Raw genomic sequence first — 23,437 nt, forward strand, 5'->3', positions numbered from 1 at the left:
GTTGACAAAAGTTTTCCCATAGGTTAAATTTAATTTGGGACTATAAATATTTGTATTACATCCTTTTAAATAGGCTTTCACCAGTTTCATGTAGAGATATCCTTGACAGGGCTTCTAAATTTGAATTGTTTACAAATCACCTGGGTTCAGGGGCGATTCTGATTCAGGAAGTCTGACATAGGGCCTGGGTTGTACATTTCTAAAAAACTCCTGGGTTTTGCGCTGGCTGCTGGTCCTTAGGTGACATTTTGGTAGGAATGTCTTAGGCTCTCTTTTTCCTCCCCAACCCCTGTATGACCTTGATTTTGATTATTAACCCAAATTAATTCAAAATGTCACTGGCTTTGGTAAATGGCTACACGGTTGAGCTAAAAGTATAAGCAAAATAACTAGTTTCATTAAAAACCATTTAATTATGTCCACTTACAAAATATCTATGATAGGATTTCTTTGCTCAAAGGGCCGGATAGGGCTTTCTTTCTCTTTGGGAAAGCCATTTACATGGTTCTGCTAAAAACAAAACAAAACAAATCAAAAAACCCAAACCTACCAAATCTGTTTCAAGGTTTTCTCAGGTCACTGTCCCTTTACGTGACCAGCTCCATTGGTGGAGCTGGCGTGTGAGGAAGGAGAATGCTCATCTCCCCGGGAAGGAGAAACATCTTCTCTTGAATGGAGAAGAAAAAGCAGGAGGGTCCAAGATACACAACTGCCTATTAGGCCTTTCTCTTTCAGAAGAAATGAAACTGGTTTCTCCTCCAAAGACCAGCAGAAAGAGCTCAGAGAAGGGGCTAATGTAAACCGTGGACTTTGGGGGGCTGTGATGTGTCAGTGTGGGGTCATCATGGGTACCAGTGTGTGTCCCCGGTTGGGGGGTGGGGACGGTTGATAATGTGGGAGACTGTACGTGTGCAGGAGCAGAAGGTACATGAGAAACCCTTACACTTACCCCTCAGTTTTGCTGTAAACCTGAAACGACTCTTTGAAAAAGAAGAGGACAGGGCACTAAGTAAGAACAGTTGGAACTTTCTCTCTGATAACCTACAAATCAGGAGTGGATTCCTGGAAGCTGGATGGCTACAAGCAAGGCCCAGGGCTGGAAATGGTTATCCAAAGGGGAGAATTCAAAGGTTTCTTTTTAAAATAGAATAGGAAAAAGAAAAAAAAAAGTTAGATGAAACCCAGATCAATGATGCTACCAAGTTTTTAGGTTTCCTTAAACTTCAATCTAAATTTTTATTGTTTTTGCCCCTTCAAATGTGAATGACTTAAAAAGGCAAAAATAATAATGTGAAAGTGGAAAAAGCTGGCAGCTAGCACCTCACCCACGTGTCCCAGGCTAACATCCCTGACAATGTGCACCCAAGGGGCATGTCACCTTCATACTTTCTTGCCTAAAACGCACAGCCTCAAGCTAATCACGAGAAAACAGACATGCGCTAGCTGAGGACGTTCCAGAGAATGTCCAGGATTCCTCAAAAGTGCCAGTCATGAAAGACAAGGGAAACCTGAAAAGCTGTCCTAAAATGAAGGCAGCCAGTACAATGCGGTTCTGGATTGAGGCTGGTAAGGGGACATGAGTGGGGATGCTGATGAAATCTGAGTGAAGTCCACTGTTCTGTTGATGAGATTGTGCCCACAGGAATTTCTTAAATCTCGATCAGCGTACTCCGGTAATGCAAGATGTGAGTACCGGGGGAAGCAGGGTGAAGGCTGAACAGGACCTTGCTGTGTTATTTTTTGTAGGCCTTCTGTAAATCTAACATTATTTCCAAAACTTTTTCCATTAAAAATTAAAAATCAAATTTTCGATGAAAATTTTCAATGAAAAATTCCATTAAAATTATTATTTATTATATTTAGAATGTAAAGGCCAGTTGCTACTTAGCATTTTCACTTTAATGTGTATATATATTTTTGTAAAGATACAGTAATAGAAGCACAGGCAAATACCCTTTTGGCTTACCTATACCTAAAGCCTTGGATGCCACCACCACAACCCGCTGGGCAGCCCAAGCTGTGGGCCGACGTCCCGGGAAGCCTGACCTCACAAACCCAAATGGAAAGGCAGAGGCATTTTTAAAAAGCAACCACCTCATCAAGCTCTGGGAAACTGATCCTGAGGGACCGAGTGTGTGTGTAAAACATCACTTTGTATAACTCCTATAGGCACTTGCTTTCCAGAACGATGAAACAAAGAACAAAATGAAAGCTTTCCTTACAGAATCAAGAAAAATTAGGTTCTGGAGAGAACAAGCAATCCATGGCATCGTGATGAGATCTTCTCCACGGGTCTCATAATAAATTTTCCCTATCCTTGGGACTCAATCTCTTCAGGAAAGAACCTGAACATTTCCCTGTGTGGTGACTAGGACTCAGCTGGTGGATACAGGCGTTCTCTCCGTCTCTGTGCCGCAAATCCATTAGAACCCAGGATTGTGGCCTGGCTTCCAGGCAAAAGAGCCTAAAAGAATTCCTGACTGAAGTGAAAAAACAGGTCTTGCCTTGTATCCACCCCAAAGTTCATTCTCAAGATTAACTGCGTATTTGTCAAGCCACATTTCAACTCCTGTTGCAGGAAAGAAGTACTTGTTTGAAGAGTGTACCCGAGCCGAACTGTAAAACGTTATATATTGCACAAATGAGTGTGGTTATTATGTCTTAGTATTCCTTTGAGGACATACTGTATAGTATGTTAAAGAAATTCTAGCACTTTCATTTTAGAGACCTGATTCTTTTAAATCACCAGATATTTTCTACCTTTATATTGCTTTCTAATCTTACGAAGTGAATATGGTGTTCTACTAAAAAATCTGCAATAACGTGATCTCTCTTTTCCATTTTCACCAAAGTAACTTTTTTTCAAAAAAGAGCAAGGGGAGAATATCAGGAAACATATTATACCATGGATCTTAAGTCTGTAAATTTCCTCTGGGGTCTACTAGGGCCAGAATAATCTCCTATGGAGGAAGCATTATTTTTTTAACCGCTGTGCACAGCAGGTGGCTTTGGGGTGGGTAGGACGGGGCACTCCACTCCAGATTTTAGCAACAGACTCACAAGGCAAACGCCATGAATATCACATTCAGCTGCGTGGCCGTGGCAATCACAGGGCTGACAAATTCCTCCGAAGAGTATTCCATCCACGCGGTAATAGCCAGGGAGGCAGGACTGCAAGAGAGGGACACGTGACACACGTGGGCAAAAGCAACCTTGTACATCATGCAGATCATTTTCTTGTCAATAGGCTAGGAGTATTACCTGCTCCATTTTCCACATGTAGAGAAACATACTTCTTTTTCTCCCTGCACTTCTTTATTGAGGTGTCATTTACATGCCATAAAATGCACCCATTTTAAGGATATAGTTCAATGATTTTTCTAGTAAACTTACCGAATGGTGCACCATCACCATAATCCAGTCCTCTTTTTTTTTTTTTTAGGGTTTATTTATTTGAGAGAGGGAAAGTGCACACGTGAGGGAGGGGCAGAAAGAGAGGGGAAGAATCCCAAGCAGTCTCCCCACTGAGCGTGGAGACCTACATGGGGCTCCATCTCATGACCTGAGCTGAAATCAAAAGTGGGATACCCAATTGACTGAGCCATCCAGGCACCCTTCTTCATTTCTTTTTAAAGGTGTCTACCTTTAAAACCTAGTGGTGGCTACCATCAAAACCTAGTGGCTCTCCGCCTTTGTGGTATCTTCCCATAATATTATCATGTAAATCTCATATAATCATGTAAAACTCAGTCACTTAACCAGGGTTTCAATCAAGAGGACATTTTCTGCTCAACTTGATTTTGTTTTCTTTTGGGTAAAGAGTTACTACATATTACCATCAAAGCACTCGAGGGTGGTCTGTGTCAAACCGCAAACATTACAGGTGTGCTTTCCAGGGTATCCAGCAATGCTGCCCCTGTCTGGGAGGAGCAGGGGGCCGTCCCAGTCAGTGCTTCCCATCCTTCTCAGGATGACCCTGAGAACTATTCTATTTTATAGACGTGGAATCTGGAACATGGAACAGTTAGACCCCATGCCCACTGTGCTAATGGAAAGAGTCACACCTCCCAGACCTGTGGCCACAGAGCCTCTCAGGGCTGCCCCAGATATAAAATGGTGTTTCGAGTGCAGACTGGGGAGTAATTACTTTGGAGCCATCGGAACAGGGATGTGGATCTGGTTTTCACTCTTGTAAAAAATGTTAAAATTGCATTTTCATCATATGAGTACATATACATGTGTTCATTCACACTGACCTTTTGTAAGTTCCCTTAATGCCGCCACACAGCCGTGCTCCCATCAAGGACAATGGGCTACTCTACGGATGGGCACTGAGGGGGAGCTGCCTAGGGGTCTGTGTGGTGGCTACAGAGCTCTTAAGAATTCCAGTCTCTACCTATGGCTGCATGATTCCTTATATCAGTTTCTAATGAAAGAATGAGTTCTTCGGCCTGACAAAAACACTTAAAATTATATGTTAAGCTTCCTGTGCTTCCTTGAGCCAGTGTCCTAAGCACATTTTCCTCTAAACCCAGCAGACCTGGAGTTCTCCAGCAGCATCTGCTCACTGCTGCCCCCTTTTGGTCTAGCTGGCCTGGGCTTTTAATCATCTACTTCATCTACCCACCACAAGCCACACACTATGAGGTAGCCTTAAGGTCATTTATCTGATAAGCAAACAGGACTCAGGTCCTACAGATAATTCTTTGTCCTAAAAATATATGTTTTAGATCTAAAAAAAAGTTCATGGGGTCAAAAAAGAAACAACCCTGTAAAATATTTAAAAGAGAAATAGAAATATTTCATTAAAAATCTACATTATGAAGCACAGGCCAACTATTCACTGCAAAGTTATAATTGATAAAGATTTGTAAAAACAACTCATAAGTTAAATGTTCTCACTTTGTAAAAATCATGGTCCCAATCTCACAGCCAAGGACAAGGGTTCATGATTATTGCCAGTCTTTCTTTTTTTAAAAATTTTTTTTAGGATTTATTCTTCTATTATTATTATTTTTTAAAAATTTTATTTATTTATTTGACAGACAGAGCTCACAAGTAGGCAGAGAGGCAGGCAGAGAGAGAGGGAGAAGCAGGCTCCCTGCTGAGCAGAGAGCCCGATTTGAGGCTCGATCCCAGGACCCTGAGATCATGGCCCGAGCTAAAGGCAGAGGCGTTACCCCACTGAACCACTCAGGTGCCCCAATCATCATCGGTCTTAAACACAAGAGAGGCAAGACCGTGTGGTGGTTAATGGGGAAGATGAAGCTTGGAACCCGACATGACTACTTCCTAGCTGTTTCCTACAGAAAGAGGTTAGGATTGTGCCAAATACATAGGAAGTCCTCGGCAGGAGAGAGTTATTATCGATATTTATGTCCAAATAGTTTCAAACTGTATTTCAAAAATATTTTTTAGCAACAGGTGACTTTTACTGGTGATAGCAAGTGTGCTCTCACACACTTCATTGTGAAGTAGAGCTCACCTCAGTTAACACAGCTGGAGTTCCAAAAAAGTCTCAAAATGGGCCTGGCTTGTCTCATGTTTTCTAGGTGTCATGCTGGTGATGTATAAATGTTCAGATGCAATCAAGTCCAGTCCTCTTTAGAAATGCAAACTACATGGGTGCCTGGGTGGCTCAGTTGGTTAAGCGGCTGCCTTGGGCTCATGTCATGATCCTGGAGTCCCAAGATGGAGTCCCACATCGGGCTCCCTACTCAGTGGGGAATCTGCTTCTCCCGCGGGCCTCTCCCCTCTCAGGCTTTTTCTCACTCATTCTCTCTCTCTCTTTCAAATAAATAAATAAAAATAAAAATCTTTAAAAAAAAGAAATGCAAACTACAGCAGGGGCAGCGCAACTTCCTAGTTGACTAAAGCAAGAGAGTAGACTGAAGTTGGGCCATTTCCAGGTGTCCCAGAACCACCTCCCCCCAAGAAGAGGCACCAGATTGCCTTAAACACTGATGTCCAATAGTCCTATAGCCCCCCAATGTCTGATCCAAATGGTAGGTTTCTAAAGTTAAAATTCAAGTGTGGCTCATTGTATCACCTTTAATGTGCTTTTTTTCTCCTTCAGAAAGAACAGAAGGAAGGAGAGGGGAGGGCAGAAGAGGAGCCTCACCTCACAGGAGATCCCTGCGTAGCCTTGGGGACATTCGCAGTGTTCCACCTCGGTGGCCAGGGCCAGGTCTATGACGTTAGGGCTAGCTGTATCCAAAGAGACAGAATCCAACCTACCAATAGACAGAGGTCACCCCGTGACTCAGACGCCCTCCTGCAAACGACAGCTAACACCTCGATGAAGGTAGATTCTTTAAAAAGTTCTGTTCAAACAAATAGGTGATGGGACCTTTGTAAGGAGCTACGGACTTTCACAGCAATATGATTTCTGAAAGCTGTCGGTATTGCCTAGAAGGCCTCTGCAGCATTTGAGACATTTGCAACATCGTCTGCAAAGAAGAGCAGGTGCCTAGACAGCTGTGGGAAGGGTCTGATGTTGCCCAGTCAGAGCTGAAACACTTCAGAAAGACTAACCCATTCAATCATCCTATCTCCAATACAGAGATTGTTCCTAAATGTATAATCTGTGTTTGTTTATCTGTGTCCAACGTGCATGCTGGCACTGCCAGAAATTGGCCTATAGGAAGTAATCACATGGCCAAGGATGGGAACATTAGCTTAAGTGTAGGGTAAAATCTAAGACCATTAACATCAGGAGGGTAAAAACCGCATGCAAAGTGGTCAGACAACTGTGAACTTATCAGGCATTTCTCAGAAAACCGCCCTGAAGGTTTCCGATCCTGACCTCAAGATGACCTCCTACTGTGGCATGTTTGTCACGGACAACTGTTCTTACATCTTCACTAAAATTGTAATAAAAGTATTTTTAAGACAACCGGTTCCATTAGCTGTGCTCTTGAAATAATCAAGTAAAATATACTGCACTGAAAACACATCATTCTTAATAGATGAATATGAGATTAAAGACCCTCCCCACAAGCTTTCCCTTTCTCTCAAAACATACCTGTAAAGAGCCCTTTTTGCAGAATTGTAGTTGGCTCTGATCAAGAGATGTGTCACGTTGGCAAGGACAGTCATGAGCTGGTCGCGATCTATCTCCCTTTTTTTATTAAAATCTCGGAAGTTCTCCGGCACAAGTCTGACCACGTTCAAGTACTCTTCATAGGGTTGTAAAGACAGCCCCTCAGCCTGGGTGCTTAAAGTGAGTCCATTTCCCTAACATTTAAAACAAGAGGGAATGTATTTGTAATTCAACTTCATGATCAAAGAATAAAATCGTGTTTGTATTCAGCAACGTGGCTTTTAATTTGTGCTTAGGTTCTCGGGTCGAAGGTGTAATCGTGTCTGTAAATCTTGGTCCAGAATGAGGGGGGGAGAGGTGTTTCATTGTATTCCCCTCAGAGGGATTCATAGAATAAATCTAAAGGTTGGGTCCCGCACCGGGATCTCAGGAGAGAAGCAGCATGTGTGTGCCACCGTTCCCCTACACCCCTCAACTTTAACCGAAGAGCAAAAGTAGAAAAGCATATGAAGATACCTCAAGCTTTCCCTAAAACGGTCATTCACCAAAATACCTTATGTCACACTCTCCCCACTTGCCGCAGACTGGACACGGGGGTGCACAGCAAGGTGCCGGGAGATAAGGACACCCGGGTGGCTCGGTCGGTTAGTGTCTGCCTTCAGCTCAGGTCATGATCCCAGGGTCCTGGGATCAAGTCCCATGTTGGCCTCTCTGCTCAGCAGGGAGTCTGCTTCTCCTCCTCTTTCTGCCCCTCCCTCCAACCCCCTGCTTGTTCTCTCTCTCTCTCTCTCTCAAATAAACAAGTAAAATCTTTAAAGATAATTTTTAAAAAATCAAGGGAGCAGGAGAGGGGGTAGACACTGCTGACTAGAACCTGAGGTGGTTTCTTACCTTTGGGAAAATTTCCAGTGAAATTTTGGAATTTCTTACTTATATGCTGTGGCCCCTCGAACACCTTGGGGGCCGATGTCCCCCAAGGTGTCCTTGAGCACCTTGAGCAACGGGGGAGGGGGAGAGTGAGAGTACAGGGTTAGGGACAGTGGCTCAGCACAGAAATGGCAGCCCATCTCCGTCCCCACACTGCCAAGCACTGCCGCCTAAGCATTCACGTGGGAGGCAATGTGGCAGGAGGTGACAGAGGGGCTCAGAGGGCTGACAGGGGGCTGCCAACATCAGGGCTGGCATCGGTCCCCCTTTTTAACTGAAAAGCTGGGTCAGCTTCAGGGATGGAGGGACAAGCCGCATGGGCTGTCCTGAGGCAGCTCCAGGAATGGGCTCAGAGAGAATTGTCACATTAGGTCTCGGGGATATCTGGACCAGGCAAAGCCTTGCTAAACAGCCACCTGGCCCTGGGCTCCCTGCTACGAAGCCCTCCCTCAGCCACTCGGAGTCACAAACTGTCCCTTGGCTAGGCACTTCTACTCTACAGCAAAGCAATGTGAAAGCAAGTACCTTAATGATGACGTCAGCGTGAGACATGAGGTCGCCATCCACTGTCTCCACGGGAATATCGTAAGACACCGTGTACTTGAGGAAGCCGCCAAACGCAGTCAGCTGAAAAACGTAAGTGAGAGTGAACACGGAGGGCCCATGACCACAGTCCCTCCGAAAGAGGAAGTGGTGGCCAGGATCCGTCGGGAAACCACCTGGCTGCAAGGCGTTCGAGGGGCCACAGCATATAAGTAAGTTTGCAGTAAGGCAGCGAAAAAAAAGTCTATTATATTATAATATTGTTTAACCAGTATTACCAAAATACAGGATGTGATTTAAAGGTAGAGAAGGAAGATGTGCTCCTTCGTAGAGAGCCCAAGGTGAGTGAGGCCCAGTGTCTGTGAATCACACAGGAGAAGGTATTTCACTTAAACCCTTTCTGAGTTAGGAGTTAGATCTATGATGATAATCCCAATATTCTGACCTCATTGCCATGCTTGCAGAAGAATAATAAAGGGGGCGCCTGGGTGGCTCATTGGGTTAAGTCCTCTGCCTTCAGCTTAGGTCATGATCTCAGGGTCCTGCTATCGAGCCCTGCATTAGGCTCTCTGCTCAGTAGGGAGCCTGCTTCCCTCTCCCCCTCTGCCTGCCTCTCTGCCTACCTGTGATCTCTCTCTGTCAAATAAACTAAAAAAAAAGAACAATAAAGAACATGTCTCATCAGCTAAAAGAAGGGCTAAAGGCTTTTCCTCCTGGTCATATCCTTTCATGTAAAATGGAGATTTTCTTCATGACAGATGTGTGACAACAACCCGAGGTTCAGAATCTAGTCTGTGAACCATAAAATCAGAAAAGTGATCTTAATAGAAAAAAAAAAAATCATTAACCTTTGGTGATAAGATCCTATTGTAAATAAAGCACACCTTCTAGGATTATAATTTCAGGGGAAAAATAATCATTTTCAAAATAAACACTACTTAAACCTAAATCTACATAAAATCTAAATAAAATAAGTTATAAAATTAAAATATGACCAACAAATGGAAACTTCCCAAGCTATAACACCTGCACTGTGATGAAACACATACCATGACTTCAAAACAAACCAAATGCACAGGGAAGGGGAGCACGGAGCCTGATAAATTGCACTGAGTGTATTTTCAGATCATCAGAATCTGGACAGAAGTGGCAATATTAGGGGCGCCTGGGTGGCTCAGTAGGTTAAGCGTCTGCCTTTGGTTCAGGTCATGATCCTAGGTTCCTGAGATCAAGCCCCACATTTGACTCCCCCCTCAGCGGGGAGTCTGTTTCTCTCTCTCTCCCTCTGTTTCTTCCCCCTGCTTGTGTTCTCTCTCTCTCTCTGTCTCAAGTGAAAAAAAAGAAAAAGAAAAAAAGAAGAAGCGGAATGACTGGTGAGGAAGAAGGGGACAATGGCAGGTTAAATCATATTAACCAAATTTCCATTTTGTAGAATCACCATTTTGCATTTTCTTAAAATGAGAAGTATCCTGTCTGTTACTAAATGGGAATGTTAGGTGAGAAATGGTCCATCTTGATAATGAAGCTGGCAGGACCCCAGCCCCACTGCCCAGCCCGTCCCTCCTGAGCCCCACTGCCCAGCCTGTCCCTCCTGAGTGCCTTCTATGCGCCGGGCTCTGGGGCTAAGGTTAGTACAGGGCTAACTGAACAAAGCAGGAATGCACCCCACGCTTCACAAAGCCCCGAGTCATTGATCCAGGAATGCAGAGGAAAGCAGAGAGCCTGTCATGGGAGACGTGGACAAGACTTCCTACAACAGACCACCCATGACCCATGCGGCCAAGAATAAAGTTCCCAGTTTAATGATGGAATAAAGTCACACAAGGCTAAGCCAGACCATGTGAGTTGACTTAAATTTCCAACAGATGTTCTTTCTTAATGTGCTTTGAGATCTGTGCCCAAGATGTCTCTCCCGGCCATGGCCCTACCTTATTTCCGAGGTAGGCCTCTGGGGCCGACCAGTAATACTTGGAAGTCAGCCTCTGTGAGACCACCGTGTTGTTGATGCTGATCCAGTGATGCCCGCTCAGCGCGTCTTGCTGAGATGGGATCTTGCTCGGACTGACCAGGTCAGTGACCAGCCACCCAGACATATCTTTCACCTTAAAAAAAGATTCAGAATTTCAGATCATGAAATAGAAGTCCCCTGAGATGTCACCCAGCATAGGACTAACATCCCTACAGTGAAGAAGTAGACCCAGAGACCTTACTTAGGGGCAGAGTCAATACCCTGTGGCCACAGACCCACATGACTTGCAACCCTTCTACTTGTCAAAGGACCAGGAACATCTAAGAATGAGTAAGATTCTCCCAGATCCCCAGATCAATTATAAGCAAGTGAGCGAGCAGAACTGTCAAGGTCATGGACATGTATTTTAGGATTAAAAAATAAAAAAATAGCAAAGACCTTAATAGGTGCATTGAACAAAATGTCTTTTGCTAACTCTGATTTCTTCATCATTGCTTCTGCTTTTTACCAAAAAAGCTGAAAATTGTCTAAAAATAACCTTCAGATCCCATCTTCCTAATTTGTCATCTACAAAGACATGATAAGCCATTACCCTCCATGGTAGCCACAGGGATTCATCTTCCTTCTCAGGTACTGTTTGGGGTTCCCACTCCCTCCCCCATGTTGCTCCCACTCCTCACCAACCTGACAGGGAGGGAGGAAAAGAAGAGACAGGGACCAGCACGCCCCCCTGCCAACACACACCCTGAATACAGTTCTCCTGAGATGGTCATGGAGAGCCCAGTTGTTTACAACAGATGAGCCCTGTACCCTGGGGTCCACCCTAACCTCCAGCCATCCCACTGGCCTCCCAGGCACCCTTTAGCATCCCCCCAGGACTCCCCATTCCCAGAACAACTGAGGATACCTTGCCTGCCCTTATACTTCCTATGTCACTTGTTGTTCCTACTCTCACCAGGTTCCCTGAGCTAGAAAATTCTCCATGGCCCCATGTCCTGATGAGTTCCCCAGCCTGGGACCAGTGTGGAGCAGTGGGCCCAGAGCTCACCTTTGACACCACAACCAGATGCATTTCCCCACAGAAAGCACTGAAACACGGTACATTCTACAATATAATAATAACATCCTATTGTTTGGATAGGGAAATGTATGTAGGAACAAATACATGACCAAGGAAGGAACTTTTGTGATACTGTAGTAGCGGGCTGCCTCTGATCCGTGCCCAGGTCATTCCAAATGGCTGGGAGCGGTGGTACAGGAAAAGGCAGACCCCCATGCTTTAGAACACAGCTCTCAGATTACTCATTTGAGGTGGCACGCATCTTAAATCGGGGCTCTGGGAAGGTACCCGCACCTGACTGATGGACCAAGAAAGGCTGTCACAGACATCAGAAACACCAAAGCAGAAGCACTCCGAGCAGCCCTCAGGGTTTCTCTCCTTCAGGTTATAGAATCCTGGCTTGCAGAGGTCACAATTGTCTCCCTCAACATTTTCCTGCAAGGAATAGAGAGAAGATTAGCTTTGAAACCAGTGTGTCTAGGTAGGTAGAATAAAGTGGCATTAACATGACATTAACAAGAAAGGTGTTTGCAGAGAAACAGTTAAGAAAATAGATGCTCCAAGGAGATGTATAGCTTCATGAAGTCATTATTTCCAGAACAGATATTTTTGAAATTATGACCACTTAATTTTGTAGTCAAGAATGAGGGTCAAAAGGGGTGCCTGGGTGGCTCAGTGGGTTAAAGCCTCTGCCTTCGGCTCAGGTCATGATCCCAGGGTCCTTGGATCGAGCCCCGAGTCGGGATTTCTGCTTAGCAGGGATCCTGCTTCCTCCCCTCTCTCTCTCTGCCTGCCTCTCTGCCTACTTGTGATCTCTGTCAAATAAACAAATAAAATCTTTTAAAAAAAATAATGAGGGTCAGGATCCCAGAGCTCAGTCATTTATATTGAAATGACTTTTATGGTATTGCTTGGTTCTAAATCTTCCATTTTTGTGATCTTTCGAGAATTTTAAAGCCTGAGGAGGGTATATATCTGTCTTATTAATATAGAAAGGTATATATTTGTCTTATTAAAAACTGCTCAAGATTATTTTCAGTCACTTATATCATATGCTTAAGACCCTGCTTACATGGGAAGAAGCACAGAAGATAGAATGGGAAGTCCAACAAGTCATGGTTATTATGGGGAAATGGGTATTAATATCAGATAGCAAAAGGTCCCCACTCCCTGTTACCTAACAACTGATTTTTATCACTGTCCAATTCCTTTTCAAGAGAAATCCAAAATAACATCTCTGCCTTTAATTAATATTTTTATAAATTTAGTATTTATCTGCTTCTCCTTGAAACATTAAGCTGGACCAGAATGTCGGATAACAGCCCAGGCTTAAGAAATGAAGCATTTGGTTTCACCTCGGAAGTCACAGAAATACCTCTGGAATAGACAGCCATTGCCCAGAAAGCAAAGAAAGAAATAAAATTGGGTGCCCATCAGAGGCTAAGGACAAGGACTGTGACAGAGCATCATGCTTCTCAGGAAGGTACAGAAAGGAGACTTCTACTTAAACTTTGCTGCTTTGCTCAAAAACTGATCGCCTGAGCTGATGGGCTGTGTTGTTTTCTTAGGACACCTCAAAGGAAACTCAGGGTCATCTTTAACCCGCACACGTACCTTACAGAGACAAGGCTCTGAGCATGGGTCCTCATTCACACTCCCAGCCCGACTACACTCACAGCGGACGCAGGCTGGGTAAGCCTTGTAACCAAACTGGCAGCGATCACATTTTTCTCCTGTGTAGCCTTCCTTGCATGGGCATTGACCTGGCAGCTTCCCTGGGAAGAAAAGGATGGCAATGCTCAATAGTAGGGCAAAAACGTTAAAGCAGGGGTTGGAAACTATTTCTCTAAAGGGCCGGAGATGAACTATTTCAAGCTTTGTGGCCAGAAATCTCTGTTGCAATTACCAACTCTGCCCTAAGTGCCTGGGACCAGCCACACATAACACCTCAACAGATAGGCATAGCTCTGTTCCAATAAAACTTGATTTACAAAAACAGGGGGTGTACCAGATACGGCACACAGATCACAGTTTATCTTGGTTTAAAAAAAGAAAACAGGGGCGCCTGGGTGGCTCAGTGGATTAAGCCACTGCCTTCGGCTCAGGTCATGATCTCAGGGTCCTGGGATCGAGCCACGCATCGGGCTCTCTGCTCAGCGGGAGCCTGCTTCCTTCTCTCTCTCTGCCTGCCTCTCCATGCTGTAGCCTCCATTGGTCCTTTTTTTTTACTTTTCTGAATACTACTCTATCATATGTATGTTCCACATTTTATAAGCCATTCATCAGTTGATGGGTATTTCATTTGTTTCCACTTTTTGGTTATTACAAATAATGCTGCTACAAACATTCGTGTCTAGCTTTTTTTGTGGATGTATGTTTTCATTGTTCTTGGGTAAATGGTTAAGAGTGGAATACCTGCTCTTAAGCCTACTTGTGATCTCTCTCTCTCTGTCAAATAAATAAATAAATAAAAATCTTTAAAAAAATAAAATAAAATAAATAAAAAAAGAAAACAGAGATGAAAAACAGAGGCTGGTGGAAATGTCCAATGGCGCCATGACTTTGGAAAACAGGGTACATGATATGATGAACACTGGCTGTTAAACACAAGTAATAAATTATTGAACAGTACACCTAAAGCTAAGGATGCCCTCTATGATGGTTAATTGAATTTAAATAAAAATTAAAAAAAAAAAAGAAAGGAAAGCAGTTTGGCATTTCTTCAAAGTATGAAGCATGTTACTCTATGACCCAGGTATTCCACTCTTAACCATTTACCCAAGAACAATGAAAACATACATCCACAAAAAAAGCTAGACACGAATGTTTGTAGCAGGATTATATGTAATAACCAAAAAGTGGAAACAAATGAAATACCCATCAACTGATGAATGGCTTATAAAATGTGGAACATACATATGATAGAGTAGTATTCAGAAAAGTAAAAAAAAAGGACCAATGGAGGCTACAGCATGGATAAATTTATACGAAATGTCCTGAATAAGCAGCTCCATGGGCAGAAAGTAGATCAGTGTTTGCCTAGCACTGGGGCAGAGGGTGTGGAGGGAAATGGGAAGTCATTACCATGGGGAAGGGGTTTCTTACAGAGTCATGAAAATTGTCTAGTAGTAGGCTGTGTTGATGGCTGCACACACAAGTGTACCCCAAAACATTGAATCCTGTACTTTAAATGGGCAAATTGTATGTTAGTGAACTGTATCACAAAATAAAGCTTTTTTTTGAAAGCACAAGGGGAATGATAAAGGGCAATCAGCACTACTTTTGCTTTTAACACCAGCTCTGAAATTTCCTAGTTGTGTAACCTCAGCCAGGTTTCTTAACTGCTTTGAGCTACAGCTTCCTTGCCTATAAAATGTGTTAAATAATTTCTATCTGCTCTGGTTGAATGTTTAAATGATGTATTTCTTAAAGTGAACCCAATCAAGGGTAATCGTCACTACAATCACCATCATCCTCATTATCATTAGCATCCCATTACCAGTCACAGGGAAGGATTAATTCAGTTGTGTAAATTACCCCCTGCATTGCGGGTGGGCTCCACACTTGGCAAACCCTTCCCTGCTGGTCAGTATCCACTTTAACTGATAGTGACCGAGAATTTGATGAGGTCACAGAAGTCTTTGAACAGATGCAACTTTTTCAGGAGATTGTGCTATTTGCAAATCCTTTGCCAGTTTTTGCAACAGAAAGAACACTGACATTTACAAAGTCAGCAGGAGAATTTGTTTGCTTTGCCAGATGATGTATGCAAAAGCCTTGTGAGTGTCTTCTAAGAGCTAAAGAGAAGGATTGCTATTTACTGTGTTCCCCGTATGGCTTTAAACTGGGACTTATTTCTTCTTTTATCAAATGCTCAATTATCTGCTCAAATGTCATTCCATCACCCCAAGATTGCCCTCTTACACCCCACCTCCCTCCAATCATGACTCCTAAGTTTGCTTCATGCCCATAGCATTCATCCCTACCGGGAGTTATACTATGCGTGTACTTCGTTGAGTGTCTGCCTGTGAGCAGAACCTTTGCTCATCTTGTTCAAGTACATATTCCTGGGCCCTAAAAAATTGCTGGCCACATAGTAAGTAGGTTGATAAATATTTCATAAACAAAAGAATCAGTAAAGAATCATGTGATCTGATTCTATCCAGTGATGATAGTTCCACCAAGCACAAATTTTCCATGTGCCCCCCCCCCCCAAATCAATTCAAGCACAAAAGCGAACCAAGGAGCTACCTTTGTGTAAGTCCGATTGGAGCTCATCTTTAATACAGACTGAACTCAGGGACCCAAAAGGGTCACAGTCACAAGGACGACAAGGGTTGTCTTCATAAGGAGACACCTGAAAGGCAGAGTTTGTCCTGGATTATCTTACCAGAATGAATGACAATAGTAGCAATAATATCAACAATAATACCAATGACAAGTTATTGACTTTTTATTCAAGATGTGACTATTATAATGATTTTGTATACCCAGGGAGTGTAGGTCTCAGGAAAATAATGCGAGCTCAAGACAGAAAGCCCCAAATGTTTTTGGATGGGATGGCAGGCAGTGTCGTTAGTAAGGTGCCTTCCTTCTCCTTGATCACTGTTACAGGGCATCCCCTTGCTCCTCTCTATCTCTCACAGTCATGTATAACCGTCACCTAGACCAGACCTCTGTAGGAGCCGGGTGATAACGACTTATCAGGTCAGCAGAGGATGGACCAAGCACTCCCTACGGGCAAGATACAGCTGCGATAGTTTTTGGCTGACTCTTCACATTCACAGTTAATATTACAAAACCAAGACTACACAGACAGTAGGGCCCCAAATCCAAGTTAAATTAAAAAGTGAGCATCCTACTCTGATTAAGAAAACAGGACAGACTGGATAGGAAGTGGATATCTGAAAAAGGCTACTAGGAGAATAAGAATATAAAGAAAATATTACAGAAGGAAATGAGTTTCCAATATTGGAGATGACCATTAGCAAAATCTCTTTTCCATTTTGGAAAGACAATGAAATTCAGCTCTGGTGAAGAAACACTCTCACCTTGTATGGTCTATAATATAAACACTCTCACCTTGTATGGTCTATAGTATCCGTCAATACAGGTCTCACAATTGATCCCCATGGTGTTCTGCAGGCAATTGATGCAAACCCCGCCTCCTTGGAACTGTCCAGCAGTATTCAAACTCCTCCTCTGACTGGCAACAGTTTCATCATAGTAACAGTCTTGGGCTTTATTGTGACAATTACATTCTAGGAGAATTCGAGCATCTCAATTAATGTATTTATTAAGTCCTATATAAAGAAAACCCTTCCCTCCCTAAGTAAGTTTCTAGGACCGTAAATTAAATCAAAATTCCAGAATAAGTAAATTTAATAGATTATGGGCAATTTTACAGAGGACGATTGGGAGTAGACATCAAAATTATACACATGCATATCCATTTGACCCCTCAACCTATCTTCTGGGATCATAATCCCACAGAAATACCTGCATTTATGAATGATATCTACAGGCTTGATCATCACACCGCTGTTCGTGTTAACAGAAGACTGGGAACAACGAAACTATCCATGGATGGGTAGCTATTTTAATTATATCGCATCCATTTAATGGAATTCAGTGGTACTGTTTTTAAAAACAGCATTCCAATAGAGAACAAACTGGTGGTGACCAGAGGGGAGTTGGGTGGAGGGAAGGGCAAAATAGGTGAAGGAGATGAAGTCACGCTCATCCTCATGAGTACTGAGTAATGAATGTATCATACACCTGAAACTAACATAACACTGTGTGTTAATCATACTGGATCAAAAGAAAAATAAATAAATAAAATAAAAAAAGAAGAACAGTGTTTCATATTGCTAACATGGAAAGATTTTCAAGACATACTGTTAGCTATAAAAGCAATGTATAGAATGATAGGCCTGGCATGTCAGGTCCCACGTAGGAGCTACGGTGGGGGGAGGAATAGGCTGATGTATGTTTTATTTGCATAAAAATTTCAGGAAGAACATAATAAGAAATAGTAAAAAGTAGGATGGATGGAGACAGAGTGGAAGTAATACTTTTCCCTACATATTGTTTATATATTGGTGGATGCTGGAATTGTGTGACTATATCGCGTACTTAAAATTTAAATCCTCCCCCAAATTAAAACCAAATTAATAAAGAATACATTCACATATGGGAAGTGGAAACCGAAATAAAATGGCAAATCCCTAAAGATGCACGTAGGCCTTAGTATTTTAGTTTTCAAGTAACACATCACTTTGGGAACTCTTTGAATATATAGAGTTACATACTAGTCAAAATGTCAAGTCATCATCAGAGTAAGCGTATTGAGAAGGAAAAACGCTACATCCTTCCATTCTCAGGAGACCTACTTTCGCACGTGTTCCCGGCGGAAACGGTGCCAGGCCGCCAGGGCTGCTGGTGGTACCCCGGGCAACACCGGCTGCAGCTCTCTCCACAGGTGTTATGCTCACACAGACATTGTAGTTTCTAGAAATGGGAAATACAAAATGACATCTGGAAATTAACCTGCATAATTTTGGTAACTTTATTTGTAACAGAGCTGATCACGGTCACATATCCAGCATGGCAGTGACCCTGAGGACATAGGGCTCCAACGGAGCGTGGAGGCATTCATTGTTGGAGGAAAATATATGCACGTGACCTGGTTACAAACAGAAATGAGAGAGAATAAAGTAGAACTAAAACTGAAATGAGCTCATGAACAAAAACTTTTCCAAATAAGATGCACTAATGTTCAGGGTTTATAAGCACCTCCTAAACACTTGGTTGATCTGCCTCGTTTTCAGCCTCAATAGAGGATAATCCTATTTGAGAGTCAGCGAATTGCAAAGACTGGAGGGGGATGGAATACCAAGTCACTTCATATAAGTTGTTTAAAAGGAAACGGGGCGTCATACTATTCACTTAATATTATGCTAAAATGGGTAAAATTGATTTTCTCTTGATTTAGTACCACAAACATGGAAGAGGGCCAAAATGGGAGGAAAGCAAACATTCTTTTAAAAAAAAAAAGCAGAAATGATACAAATTATAACTGCATGGTTTTTGCTTTGCAGTCTTATACAGAAAAGAGCTTCAAAGATCATACATGGAACCGTATACCTGAAAATGGTTAAAATGGTAAATTTCATGTTACGTGTATTTTACAACAAAAAATTCATAGTATATATTTATTTAGAAATACATCACCCAAATGAGAAAAAATAAAAGAAATAAAAGGCATCGAAACTGGTAAGGAAGAAGGAAGGCATGTTACTATATATGGAAACCCCAAAGACTCCACCAAAAAACTACTAGAACTAATAAATGAATTCAGTGAAGTTGCGGGATGCAAAATTAACCTACAGAAATCTGTTGCATTGCTATGCACTAATAATGAAGCAGCAGCAAAGGAAATTAAGAAAGCCATCCCATTTACAATTACACCAAAAACAATAAAACACCTAGGAGTAAACTTACCCAAAGAGGTGAGAAAACTGTCCTCTGAAAACAATAAAACACCAATGAAAGAAATTCAAGATGACACAAAAAAATGGAAAGAAATTCCACACTTGTGGATTGGAAGAACTAATGCTGTTAAAATGCTTGTACTACTCAAATGAATCTATAGATTTAGTGCAATCCCTACCAAAACACCAACAGCATTTTTCACAGAATTAGAACAAACAATCCTACCATTTGTATGGAACCATAAAAGACCTCAAATAGCCAAAGCAATCTGGAAAATGAAAAATAAAATCAAAGGTATCTCAATTCCAGATTTCAAGTTATATTACAAAGTGGCAGTAATTTAAACAGTATGGTACTGGCATAAAAAACAGACATATAGATCAATGGAATAGAATAGAAAACCAAGAAATAAACCCGAATTATATGGTGAATTAAGCTTTGACAAAGGAGAAATTAATATACAAGGAGAAAAAAATATCTTCAATAAATGGTGTTGGGAAAACTGGACAGGTACATGCAAAAGAGAGAAACTGGACCACTTTCTTTTACCATACACGGAAATAAATTCAAAATGGATTGAAGACCCAATGTGAGACCTGAAACCATAAAAAGTCTTGAAGAGAGCACAGGCAGTAATTTCTCTGACATGGGCAATGGCAACATTTTTCTATATATGTCTTCTGAGGCAAGGGAAATGAAAGCAAAAATCAACTATTGGGACTACATCAAAATAAAAAGTTTCTGCACAGCAAAGGAAGCCAACAATAAAACTAAAAGGCAACCTATTGAATGGGAGAGGACATTTGCAAATGACACACCCAAGAAAGAGTTAGCCTCCAAAATATATAAAGAACTGATCCGGGACGCCTGGGTGGCTCAGTTGGTTAAGCAGCTGCCTTTGGCTCAGGTCATGATCCCGGCGTCCTGGGATCGAGTCCCACATCGGGCTCCTTGCTCGGCAGGGAGCCTGCTTCTCCCTCTGCCTCTGTCTGCCATTCTGTCTGCCTGTGCTCGCACTCTCCCTCTCTCTCTCTGATAAATAAATAAAATCTTTAAAAAAAAAAAAAAAGAACTGATCCAACTCAACACCAAAAACAAACAATCCAATTAAAAAATAGGCAGAAGACAAAAAAAAATATTTTTCCAGAGAAGATATCCAGATGACTTACAGACAAATGAAAAGATGCTCAACATTACTCATCATCAGGGAAATGCAAATCAAAGCTACAATGTGATGTTGCTTCACACCTGTCAGAATGGCTAAAATCAACAACACAAAGGATGAGGATATAGAGAAAGGAGAAGAGGTTACACCTACACTCCTGGTGGGAGTGTAGACACACTGGTATAGACACTGTGGAAAACAGTGTGGAGGTTCCTCGAAAAATCAAAAATAGAACTACACTATGATCCAGCAAATGCACTACTGGGTATTTACCCAATAAATATAAAAATGCTAATGCAAAGCGGGTACTCGTACCCTATGTTTATTGCAGCATTATTTATGATAGCCAAACTATGAATGAAGCCCAAGTGATCGTCAATAGATGAATGAAGAAGTGCTATCTTCTACAATGGAATATTACTCAGCCATAAAAAAAGAATGAAATATTGCCATTTGCAACATGGATAGAGCTAGAGAGTAAGTCAGCCAATGACAATGACAAATACCATATGATCTCACTCATATGTAGAATTTAAAAAGAAAGAGAGGCAGAGGCACATCAAGAAACAGACTCTTAGTCATAGATAACAAACTGATGGTTATCAGCGGGGAGGGGTGTGGAGTAGGGAAGATAGGTCAAATAGTGATAGAGATTAAAGAGTATGTTTATCATGATAAAAAAAATCTTCTTGGGGCTGGACAAATGAGGAAAAAACAAACAAAAGAAATATATCTTCCAAAGAAAGTGGAATAAATTTGTTCAAAAAAATGAAACCAGTTAAATTACCTGAAAAAAAAATTTTTGCAGCATAATTTCATACCTTTCAACATCTGACTTGAGTAAAGAAAAAAAAAAACAGTAAGGCAAACACTGTAGCTATAACTCGTCTTTTAAAGTTTTAATAAACTGTAAAATACTGGAACTCACCTTTGTAGTTTCATCCCAGGGGCAACTACTGGCATGTCCATAACAAATACACATTCCTCCAACAGAAATGTCTTTGATTGAATAGTAATACTAAGGAAAAAGAACGTGACAAACAGAAATTAAGGCCTCTTTTATTTCAGTTCAAAGAAAATGTTGGGCTCTCCAACATACAGCTCAGCTGTTACGGGTAACCTAAAAAATAATTTGATACACCTTTTAAATTATACTTCATGCACAAAAATCCTTGTGTTGATTTTAAACAAAAAGTGCCCCCAATGAGCTCATCAACAGAAACCAAATGAATCTAAAAGAATTCTGAACTCAGCTGCACCTCATACCAGCCAGTCATATTCAAAACCCATAAAAAAACACTGAATGCAGCACTCTACAATTGAATATAGTACTTTATACAAAAGATAACAATGCATGACCAAGTAGAATTTTCCCCCAAAATGCAAAGTTCGTTCAACATAGGAAGATCAGTAAAAGTAAATCATCATATTAACAGGATAAAGGAGAAAAAATCATTTGATCATTTCTATAAATTCACGAAAAATATGTTACAGACATGTTTACCACCATCCACTTAAAAAAACCTGCCAAGCCAGTAAAAGAATCTGTTCAGCTCTAATAAATGGAATCCTTGAAAACCTAAGAGCTAGCAGTGAAAGATTAAGTGCTTTCCTCTCATCATTTCCATTCCACATCTATGGGAGGTCCCATCCAGTTCAATAATGCAAGAAAAAAGAAATCAAAGACAGAAAGAGTGCACAGTAAGGCCAAATTCTCATTATTTGTAGATGATATTATTGTGTACTTGGGAAAGTCTAAAACAAACAAACAAACAACCTACTGGAAATAATCTGTGACTTTAACAATTTAGCAAAAATAATATACAAAATCAATCAACAAAAATGGGCTGTATTTTTACACATTAGCAAAGGAGAATAAAATTTAGAAAGCAATCTATTAAGGCTAACAGACAAAAATGTATATTAAGAATAAACTGAATAATAGAGGTACAAATAAACAAATAACCAAACACTGCCAAGAGGAACTACAGAGGGCCAAGACAGGTGGAGAGATACAGGATGTTCACAGATTAGAGAATCCAATATTATCAAAATGTCTTCCGAAGTCCTTCTCAAACTGATCTATCAATCCAGTGGAATCTCAATGAAAATATTAACAGGATTTTTTTTTGGGGGGGGGCAGAAATTAACAAACCCATTCTAAAATGTACAAGGAGACAAAATGAATCTAGAATAGCCAAAGATACCGAAAAAGAACTCAGTTGGGCTATTTTAGTACCTGACTTCAAGGCTTAAGTCTAAAACACTACAGCAACTGAGAACATTTGTTATTGGCATGAAGACAAATGGTGCTGGCACAGTTGCAGGCATATACAGGGAAATGAAGAGCCTTGACCTCTACCTCACACCAAACACAAAAATTAATTTGAAATACAATAGATGTAAAAGCTAAAACTATAAAGCTACCAGAGAGAAGCCTAGGGTAACATCTTTGCAAACCTGGAATTAAAAAAGGGGTTTTCAGGAAAGATACAGAAAACATGAACTATTAAAGAAAAAATAATATATGGGACTTCATTAAAATTAAAACCTCTCAAATGTCATGGGAAAATGAATAAGCAAACTCCAGACAGAGAAGATATTTGCAATGTGGAGATCTGACAAAGGACTTGTACACAAAATATAAAGAAGTCTTTTATAGCTCTGTAATAAGGAGACAGAATGACCCAAATGAAATATGGACAAAAATATTCGGTCAGATACCGATAAGCACGGGCTCACATGTGTCATCAGGGAAATACAAATTAACCTCACAAGGAACCGTCCCCATATACATATGAGAATGGCTGATCTGAAAATGGGTTGAAGGGCGCCTGGGTGGTTCAGTGGGTTGAGCCTCTGCCTTCAGCTCTGGTCATGGTCTCAGGGTCCTGGGATCGAGCCCCACATCCGGCTCTCTGCTCAGTGGGGACCCTGCTTCCCCTTCTGTCTCTCTGCCTGCCTCTCTGCCTACTTGTGATCTTTGTCAAATAAATAAATAAAATCTTTAAAATAAAAAATGAAAATGGGTTGACAACCTAAATCTGTGACAATCTGTCATACAACAGCACTCTCACCGGTTGCTGGTCTACAAAACGGTCAAACTTTCTGTACGGCTTCACAAATTCTTCAATATTAAACACACAGCTACACTATAACTCAGTAATTCCACTCCTAGTTTATCCAAGGGATTTGAAAATATTTGCCCACATAAGCCTGGTATATTTACTATACACT

General features: G+C 41.5%; 1 protein-coding gene across 1 annotated transcript in view; it reads right to left on the bottom strand.

Moving 5' to 3' along the window:
- The window catches only part of LAMA1 (laminin subunit alpha 1), a 157,920-nt gene that overhangs the window by 78,353 nt on the left and 56,130 nt on the right, over nucleotides 1-23,437 (bottom strand). Inside the window, exons 6-16 of the mRNA XM_082697304.1 lie at nucleotides 21,129-21,218; nucleotides 17,934-18,051; nucleotides 16,624-16,802; nucleotides 15,793-15,898; nucleotides 13,156-13,316; nucleotides 11,836-11,976; nucleotides 10,441-10,614; nucleotides 8,495-8,596; nucleotides 7,025-7,236; nucleotides 6,122-6,233; nucleotides 3,061-3,171 (exon numbers count right to left, since the gene is read on the bottom strand). Of these exons, the coding sequence (XP_082553430.1) occupies nucleotides 3,061-3,171; nucleotides 6,122-6,233; nucleotides 7,025-7,236; nucleotides 8,495-8,596; nucleotides 10,441-10,614; nucleotides 11,836-11,976; nucleotides 13,156-13,316; nucleotides 15,793-15,898; nucleotides 16,624-16,802; nucleotides 17,934-18,051; nucleotides 21,129-21,218 (1,506 nt within the window). The remainder of the gene's footprint in view (nucleotides 1-3,060; nucleotides 3,172-6,121; nucleotides 6,234-7,024; nucleotides 7,237-8,494; nucleotides 8,597-10,440; nucleotides 10,615-11,835; nucleotides 11,977-13,155; nucleotides 13,317-15,792; nucleotides 15,899-16,623; nucleotides 16,803-17,933; nucleotides 18,052-21,128; nucleotides 21,219-23,437) is intronic.

Source organism: Mustela nivalis (genome assembly GCF_964662115.1).
Source record: "Mustela nivalis genome assembly, chromosome: 14".
Taxonomy (NCBI): domain Eukaryota; kingdom Metazoa; phylum Chordata; class Mammalia; order Carnivora; family Mustelidae; genus Mustela; species Mustela nivalis.